This window comes from Acanthopagrus latus, chromosome 8, assembly GCF_904848185.1.
Source record: "Acanthopagrus latus isolate v.2019 chromosome 8, fAcaLat1.1, whole genome shotgun sequence".
In the NCBI taxonomy this organism is placed as follows: Eukaryota; Metazoa; Chordata; class Actinopteri; order Spariformes; family Sparidae; genus Acanthopagrus; species Acanthopagrus latus.
This window is the reverse complement of record NC_051046.1, coordinates 12,502,524-12,512,396: the sequence shown is the minus strand read 5'-3', so window position 1 is coordinate 12,512,396 and position 9,873 is coordinate 12,502,524. Positions and strand designations below refer to the sequence as shown.

At 40.3% G+C, this 9,873-nt stretch overlaps 1 protein-coding gene across 1 annotated transcript; it reads left to right on the top strand.

The window, feature by feature from the left end:
* Positions 1 to 1,565: 1,565 nt before the first annotated feature.
* On the top strand, positions 1,566 to 8,894 carry LOC119025053 (very long-chain acyl-CoA synthetase-like). Its single transcript, XM_037108359.1, has 10 exons — positions 1,566 to 2,022; positions 3,979 to 4,188; positions 4,264 to 4,419; positions 5,487 to 5,611; positions 5,694 to 5,888; positions 5,978 to 6,068; positions 6,868 to 7,066; positions 7,172 to 7,269; positions 8,022 to 8,152; positions 8,241 to 8,894. Exons 1-10 carry the CDS (start codon positions 1,566 to 1,568, stop codon positions 8,415 to 8,417), a joined length of 1,839 nt encoding a protein of 612 aa, XP_036964254.1. The 3' UTR covers positions 8,418 to 8,894.
* The last annotated feature ends 979 nt before the right edge of the window (positions 8,895 to 9,873 follow it).

Here is a 9,873-nt window from a genome sequence, read left to right as displayed (position 1 = left end):
TAGTCGCGTGCAGTGTGTTTGTGTGTTACGTTAACATTGTTAAGGAAGAGTTTGACATGTTGGGAAATTATTTGCCTTGCTGATGAGAGTTGGATGAGAAGAGCTTGTGTCTGTGGAGTAAACTTGAAGCTACAGCCAGAAAATGTTTAGCTTAGCTTAGCATAGAGGCTGATACACCACTGGTTAAACTCTACATGCTACTGAGATCATCTTTTAATTTAACGCTCAACAAGATGGTATAAGTTTTTCCCAAAATATCAAAATCAGACTTAAAAAACATCTGTTTTTTTTGTTTGGTTTTTTTTTAAGGAAAAGTGGGAGTTATGATTAAAAAAACATCTTTGTTTTTGCTTCTCTGACATGTCAGTGGTGTTTTTTCTGCAACAGTGCGTGCTTAGAAGTGATAGCTTCATCACGGATAAGTGCAATTTAGTTATAATGTTTTCAGGGTAAAAGTCATAACTCTTCCCAGTCTGTAAGTGTTAACTTGTGATCAGCTGAATAAGAAATATTGGCAGCGCAAAAGTGAATGTGAGATAAGTTTCATGCAAAGCTTATCTCACTCTCTGTTCTGGCATCAGTAGGATTAGACTCCAGTGTGTCTGTGTTTTTATATTTTTTTTATATGATGTTATCGAGATATGCTGTGCATAGATTATAAATTGTTTTTATACATTGCTTTAATTAATTTTAATAAATGTTATCTTATTGCAAACTAAGAAGGAACATTGTATTGGTTGCGTGAGAGCTGAGCCTGTGTAGTAAATCCTGTGATCAGAAACATGGTGGAGCAGAATATCGCCCCAATAATCGCTCTTTTCTTTACAAAAATAACCATTAATTGCGTCTCTACTCCCAGCCTCTCTCCCTGTTCTGCGATGGCTTCATCACTGTTCCTAGTTTCTAATTATTTGAAAGAAGGAACCAAACAAGTGAGCACATACAGTATTTGGTATTTGTTAAATCGATTTGTGTAGAACCCGATTTAAAAGGGGGGAAAAGATGAAAACTAACCTTAATGGAAAATGTAGATAGTTATAATAAACTAATAATTCAGCAGCTTTTAAAAACAGTTTGCTTTGACAAACGAGCAATAGCAGGAAACTCAGAAAGACAATGTTACAGAATGAAAACTCAATAGTCAAACCAAACAGGGCATCCAAGAAAATTCTGAGATAAAGTAAAAATAGGAATTGGGAAAGAAAAAGTCAAAATGATGGGATAAAAGGTGAATTTATCACACTTTTAATCTCTTCATTACTACTTTTTTCCCAACAAGTTCGACTATTTATGGCATGACTATGATCTATCATGGGATTAGCCTTGATTTAAAAAGTAAGAGCTTCAGGTTTGATCAGATCTTTTTGTCTTAAACTGGTGGATATGAGCTTACATAGATTCTGTTCTGTTGTGTTGTATTTATTACTGTGTGTACTTTATCCTCCTCCTCCTGCTCCTCCTCCGTCACCCCTGACTTATCTGTGCTGAACAAATATTAACAGTAACTCTCCGCAGATCCAGACACTTTGCTGATCCTCTCCGAAAAAATACAAAAGCAAAGAAACATGCTCGTCTGGATCGTGTTTGCCGCTGTGCTTTTTCTCATCCTTTCATTCCGCTTCCCTTACTTTTTCCAGGATGTCCAACACGTCCTAGTGAAGTTGTACACATCGCGCCTCGTCCGGAAATACATCCGGACTAATTACTTCATCCAGGACCGGTTCTCGGACCTGGTGCAGCTGCAGCCGCACAAGCCGTTCCTCCTCTTCAGAGATGAGACGTTCACCTACAGGGACGCGGACGAGCTCAGCAACAAGGCTGCGAGAGCGTTCCTGCAGGGCGGACTGAAGCAGGGCGACACGGCCGCGCTGCTCCTCGGGAATGAGCCGATGTTTGTGTGGCTCTGGTTGGGTTTGATGAAGATCGGGTGTTCTGTTGCTTTCCTCAACCACAACATCAGATCCAGGAGCCTGCTGCACTGCTTCAGCTGCAGCGGGGCCAAGACCTTGGTGGCTGCCGAGGGTGAGGTCTGCATTCACACCTGCTCCAGTAATGTCATAAGTGGAAACAGTGGCAGTTCTATTTTTTTCTTTATTATTATTATTATTATTATTATTATTATTATTATTATTTTAACAATCATTATTTGGTTTTCAGTGTTGACCAATGTTGATTAATTTTGCTTCCCAGTTTATCTGCCATTCCCTAAATTCTTGGTTTGGCGAACAGTTAAACATTAGGATTTGAGTTTTAAGCATATTTACTTTATTACCTGAATAACAACCAAATCTGAATTTGTGAAAGCTGCTTAAATGAATTCCCTGTTTGTTTGTTGTTGTTTTTTTTTTTAAATAAATCATAATGTCATCCACTAACAAACTTATTACATGTTCTTGTTTATTCATTTCTCTACCTTTTATTGAACTGTCTTGTCTGATCATCTGGGCTAATGGTTCAATAGGGCAAACAGCGTGGAGCTGAGGCAGCAGCCCTGTCTGGTTCCTCTATCTAAGACAAATCTTTCTGACAGAGAGCCATTGACTTTTACTCTAGCTGTAGGTTTGTTATAAATAGATGTGCTGTATTTAATTGACTTCAGATTGAATCTAAATTTACCCAAAGTTAAATATAAAAATTCTCAATTGACTCTATCAAAAGCTTTTTCCGCATCTAAGCTGATCAAACCTGCTTGTATGCTGTCTTTATGTATTTCATGTATAATATGCAGTGTTCTTCTAATATTATCTTGCGTTTGTCTGTTCCTAACAAACCCACTTCGATCCTCATCTATTAAGGTTCTAGACCAGTTTTAATAGGGGGCCAAGTTGGTGATGACTTTTGTGTTAGGGGGCACATACAACCCAGGAAAAAAAAAGACAAATCTCTCATTCAGACACGGGATAAGTGGGACTTAAAACAGTGTTTACAATTTCAACAATTTTGATTGGGTAGTAAACTGCTGAGACACTTTGTTTCCGCCTTTCCCTTCAGTACAAAATCACTGCAAGAATCTGACAATCTGTCATTGTATTATTGATGCAGACTCCCTGTCGGGAGGGGCCACAGGGAGGTCCAGACTCAGAGTTTCAGCTACAGGGTGAGACATCTGCCTCCTGTTCAATCTTTGGAGAGTTGCATATGGGTGTTACATAATGGACAGGATGCAGCCAATCAGAGGCAGGGGTGGGTCATGCCGAGGCAGGGAGTGTGATTTAACATAACAATGCTACAGCAGTTGCAACTGTATGTCTGCTGACTGACTGGAGTGTATATATTTTATAATATCAATATATATTTAATACCTATATAAAGATTGTTACATAATGACTCATGTAAGTTATGGATGTAAAGGCTAAACGCCAAACCAGGTGTTTGAGGCAGTGAGTAACTCCCTGTGGTGTAGACTTTATCTCACTATGCAGACCTTTTACATGCTCATAAATTCTACATAACACAATAAAGAAAAGGTGTAAAAAACCCCAAATCATTATGACCTCTTTAAGATATCATTGTTGTACTCGACTACATGTAATTATAATTTGCCAGTTTATTTAAAGTAATAAATGTAAGCTAAAACATAACGTAACCTATGACCCATGGATAGAACTACAAAACTGTTTGGTTAAAATGATTTTACTTGGCAACATTGACAAATTAATCCATCAATAAAAATGCTATGATATAAAAAAAATAAAATAAAACTTTGAATCGGGCTCAATCTGCAGAATATTGTGACTTTGGCAATGCAGAAACGTGCAATGGAATAAGTAAAACATCTGAATACCTGTAATATAATCTATGATAAAACAAACACACATTTAAACTGAATAATGCTTTTGAGGCAGAGTGTGATTTTGTCCACAAGACATTTCTGGAGCTTCACAGCAAAACAGCTTTGCAGCATTTCCACTTTATCTATTGGCTCTTTGATCCATCAGTCATTGGTTGATAATCATAATAATCATCAATCACTCCCAGAGCTGCAGGATGCTGTGGAGGAGGTCCTGCCCAGTCTGTTGGAGGAGCAGGTCAAAGTTTTCATCCTGGCTGACCGATGCAGAAGGGCAGATGTGCAGAGCTTCAAAGACAAGATGAGCCAGTCCTCCTCTGATCCTATATCCAAAGATTTTAAGTCACACTTAACCCCGCAGAGTCCAGCAGTCTACATATACACATCAGGAACAACAGGTAAAGCTTCTTCTTCAGGTGTTAAATGTTGAGGATTCAAACATTTAGTTTGAACATTTGGTTTCTCTCTGACAGGTTTACCTAAAGCAGCAGTGGTCCCTCATTCCAAACTGTGGGCCTTGGCGAAGTTTCCTTCTGTCGCAGGACTGAAGTCCACAGATGTGATGTATGATAGCCTCCCTCTTTATCACTCCGCTGGCTTCGTTGGTATTATCTCAACCATTGATAGAGGTACGCACACATATGTCTGATAAACTAAGAGGGAAAAGCTGTAACAACATCTGTGATTTTGTTAAGGCTGCTGTTATTCTCTACTTTTCTTATTGTCAGCACAACTAATAAATAGACCAAAAACAATTGAACCTGCCAGCAGCATGGAGTAGGCCCTCGCACCCTGTGCACGTTGGGGTGTGCAGCATACAGGCCTCATTGTGGCCCACTGACTGGGTTACACAGATCTGAATTCTCAACTGTTGCTTCCTCTTGTCAGTAGGTGGCCTAATGACCATGACTCCGGTAGATGTCCTCTGGCCAGTAGTCTTAGCAAACATGTGACAACTGTTGCTGATTGGCTGAGATACTCTCAAGTCAAAACAACTTCTTGTTTTATGGCTGATAATGTGTCATCATGGCAATGGCGCTTGATGTACTAGTCGATCCACTCAGGCCCTAATAAGTAAAAAAAACAAAACAAAACAAAACAAAAAAACAGAATAAAAGTCTTTTGGGTTACAAATCCAGGGCCCTGAAAAGATCATCTGTCAGTATTTCCAGTTTCCCTTTGCTTTGCACTCATATTAGTCCTAAAGGAAAAAAAAATAAAAGGATGAGGAAACATTTAAAATTAAAGATTTAAACTTGAATTTAGTCTTTAAAGTGTTACTGTCATTTCATAACAGCCTCACTCAAAAAAACAAAACAAACTTTGCCCAAAGAGGAACTAGACAATTTCCCTGAATGTACTGAGGGTTCTGTCAGTAATAACCATGGACCAAAAGAGAAAATCAAACTTGCTGGAGGAGGACATTTAAGCCAGGCAACAGGAATTACTCTGTGGACTAAATATTAGACATGTAGATCTTATTATATATGGTAATAAAAGATGACTGTGATCCTAAAATGTAATACTTTTCAGGAAACACTGGAGTTGTGTGGCACAGAGGAGAGGCCATCTTGGGGCAATATTTGTCTGTGGGATCAATTCACTGTAGCTTTAGTCTTTTCATGGATGTGTTGATGAAAAGAGACATATGTTAAAAACCTGATCCTTTATGTTTGTTACCTGTGTACATGTGTAGGCGCGACAGTGGCTTTGAGGAACAAATTCTCTGCCTCTCAGTTCTGGGACGACTGCAGGAAACACGACGTCACCGTCGTACAGTACATCGGTGAAATCATGCGCTACGTCTGCTGCACGCCAAAGGTACGTACCGTCCGTCACAGCTCGTCCATTAACGGCACCATCACATTCAAGACCACCTTCTGATCCCCCCCCCCCCCGACAGAAACACAACGATCGGAGCCACAACGTGAGACTCGCGATAGGCAACGGGTTAAGGGCGGATGTTTGGAGGGAATTCGTCAACAGGTTTGGAAACATTACCGTCAGAGAGTTTTACGGAGCGTCAGAGGGGAATTTCTCCATGATCAATTACTGCAACAAGATCGGAGCAGTTGGGAGAGACACCTTCCTCCTCAAGGTACACACGTCCACATTGTCCTCCGCGTCATGAAGTTGAAGCTGTGCCTACATAAAGAGTGTCTCTGTGTGTTTTGATTTTTCTTGCAGAGGTTTTTCCCGTATGCTCTGATCAAACTCGACACAGACACAGGAAAGCCGTTGAGAGATTCCGATGGCTTATGCATAGAGGCTGACAAAGGTGTGTGAGTACCACGGCTGTGTGTGCCAGCGAGGACACAGGCAATATATGTGGGACCTGAAGTGTGATGTGAAGTTATGCATTGTCAGTATTACAAGCATTTTACAGAGATGGTTGAGAAAGACAAAACAGGTTGGTGGGTGAGATTGTGTTGAGATTGTGTTGAATGCTGAGCTGACATGACAAACATCAATCTGATGTGGCTTCCGATGTGTGAAGACTGAGTGGAGGGCAGTAGAGATGGCATTTACACTGAACATCCTTAGATTTAAACGTTCTTTGGCCAAACACACGAAGAAATGCATAAATAAAAAGGGTTTTGGAGAGGAAAGGAAAATTCAACTGAAATGGCAAATCTGCGTTGGCTTGATATCCTCAGTCTCCATGTCGCCACTTTCTGAATACATGTATCTGGCAATGAAACAAAGTGTTGAAAAAAAGTTTGTTGTTGAGCTATATAAGTCTGGACCGACTGATGCTGCTAACATGGCTAACAACAGTGTAGAATTGGAGGTGCAGCTCAGACTGATGACACTAGTGTTTCTAAACTCGTTGCCAGGTTTGAACCTCCAGCAAAGTGTCTGATGATTCTGTGGCTCAATAAGAACACACATTTTGTACAGCTTAGTCACTGTCACTGTACACTGCCTGAGCACAGTGAATGATTTCATGTTGTCTCTACTTGAGTTTTCAGCTGAACGCACCATAAGAAAGAACCACTTCCATTTGTGCTTCACCAAACTGATGCCTCGCGTTTAACTGCCCAGAGATCAACTCTCTCTATATCAACTTTCCACAGGTGAGCCTGGACTTCTGGTGAGTAAAATAACAGCTACTACGCCGTTCACTGGTTATGCGAGAGACCTGCAGCAAACTGAGAAGAAGAAGCTGCATAACGTCCTCAAGAAAGGAGACGTTTACTTCAACAGCGGCGACCTGATGACCATCGATGACGACAACTTCATCTACTTTCAGGATCGAGTCGGCGACACTTTCAGGTGAGTTCAGCTTTTGCCTCAGCCACCTGATTTAAGGATTTCAAATCTGAATGCAAACAGTCGGTACACGGTGACGGTATTTGGGTTTTTTGTTGCTGTAAAAAGATGGAAAGGAGAGAACGTGGCAACAACTGAGGTGGCGGACATCCTTGCAGTGCTTGATGGCATTGAAGAAGCCAACGTGTACGGAGTTGAAGTGCCAGGTAATTTTTTTTAAAAAAGTCTTAAAACCCGACCTACCTTCTTATTGCACATCATATTGTATCAGTCAGTTGTTTAACACAGTGATCATCGTGAAGTGAATGTGCTGTCAGACGGCCGATCTGTTGAACTAGACCAATAAAATGTTACTACAAGGTGTAAACGGTGTGAATCAGGCTGTTGTAGTCCGGACACATGCGCTGCAGATCAGAGGGCATTACAGAACAATGACAGCTTTTGTGGTCACTTTTGCCAAAAAATCAGACACACTGATTGCCAGCAGTCCGTCCCATGCTGAAGTCAACTCAAACTATAACTGACTCTACTTGCCCCCAGTAGTATTTACACTCAGAGTTAGATCAGAGTCCTGGTCATAAACTTTAGCCGAAACGTACTGAACCAGTAGATAAGGTCTGCCTGAATGCGTCATGCGTTTTAGTCTCTATGAGAACAGACAGGAGCTTTGATTGAGAGAACAATCGATCCAAACACAGGTAGCCAAGTGTGGCAGGTGTCAGCGACTCATGATGGAGTTGAATTGTGTCTGACTAGACAACAACAGCACTGATGCCAACATTCGACCAGCAGCTTGATGAAAACACGGCATCAAGTGTCCACAAACACTGGATCCTACATTTCCAGTAATGCAGTGTTGTCGATGGCACCTTCCTGCTTGGTGAACAATCACATCTATACTATGATCCCAGTTTGAACGCAGGCTTTCCGTTATTTAATTGTTCTTTTAACTGTGCAGGTCAGGAGGGGAGAGCTGGCATGGCTGCTGTTACTTTGAGGGAAGGACAGATTTTTGATTCTGCTGGTGCTTTTAAGCATGTCGAAAAATTCCTGCCGGACTACGCAAGGCCACGTTTTCTCAGGATTCAGGTGCGTAGCATTTTGACAGTTTCAGTTTCTTCTTGGGGCATCATTTAATCCTCCTTGCAATAACTCGTTGTGCTGCGTTTGGTTACAGAGTTCCTTGGACCTCACAGGCACGTTCAAGTATATGAAGACGAAGCTGGTGAAGGAGGGTTTCGACCCAAATCAGATAACAGACCTGCTCTACTTTCTGAATGTCAAAGACAAGGATTATGTCCCACTTACACTGGACATATTCAGTTCAGTGACATCAGGGAAGATCAAAATTTAAAGCTGCTTTCTTTGTCTCTACCTGTTTGCACTATGACACATCAGCCATTTGAATTGTGGCTGTTTTATGATTTGTGATTTTATCTTTTGACCTGCGTGACTGTGAATTAACTCAGGTATTTCTGATATTGATATCAGCCAACTTGCATAAAAAGGTCTAGATAAAGTGCATGCTGTCTGTGTCGACATACACTCTAAACAATAATTTGCCTGAAACTGACTTCAAGTTTATTAATTACAAGTAGATTTCTCATTGAATGATCTGACATAAAATCAATGTAAAGGGTCACATTTAAAGCAAAGTTTTTTTCTGCCACATTGAGTCAAAGTGTATAAACTGTTGTGTTGTATAATAAGTGTATAATCACATTATATAGAGGTTCTACAGTTTGTTTGATAATGGAATAAACACATAAGGTTAATGTATTATTCTGCATTTAATTAGACAAAGTTCTTGAATACATTCATATTGATTCAACAGGACTGAATTTTTTTTTTTCTTTCAGTATGTTGTATGTTAACTATAACTGGGGCCTTTCTCATTGCATACATTGTGACTTGAACCAGCAGGAAAGCCAAAGCTGCATTTGATTACATTAAAGAGGCTCCGTTGTCCTGCAATGTGGACGCCGGCACACTAACATGAAACAGACCCACTAGAACAATAATAATGACATCCATGCTTTTTTCTGCTGTAAACAAAAGTCCATTCGTGTGGCTTATGATTAAAACTGTAGCTCTTGTGGGTTTACAAATAGCACTTGTTACTTTCAGATGTTAATTTCGATATAAAAATCAATTAAAGCAACATTATGTGGTGCGATTTTGAGAGCAAGCTGTTCTGAGAGGAACATGAGGTCCAGAACACTGCTTGAAGCTAGAAAGGTGGCAGGGTCCGCCACATATAAACAAAGTAAAACAGGTTGTTTGTCCTTTGAGGTCAGTTTGTTTATTTAGTTTGTTTAGGCATTATGACAATTCAGTAACTGAAGATCTTTCTACAGAGTTTTCTGTAAGGTGAATAAATAACATAGTGTTGCTTTGATTGAATTTTTCAACCCTAATGTGGGCTGAACTGGTCACTTCTTCCCACATGGAATTGGTTTGTTATTACATGATGGGGAAAAAGAAGTATTCTTCATCGACCTTCAGTAAATCTTCATGTTAAAGTGAGCTGTCGTCTGATCAATATGACCGACCGGCTCTGTGGACAGAAACCCTCCTCTCCCCCTCTGGGTGGGTGCAGGGTGACCCAGGTTGTGTTGCCCCAGGAGCTGAGTAGTTAGAGATGTGAGATAAGAGCCAAACGTAACATATAAGTCTTTTTACTCAGGTGCTATTATTCATTAATTGTATCTCTGTACTTCTTATTTGTTTTCTACATTTTTATTTTCAGTAGCTAAGAGTTTCAAATGTTTCTTGCACAATTTCAGCGATCTGTAGAGATCAGCTTAGGA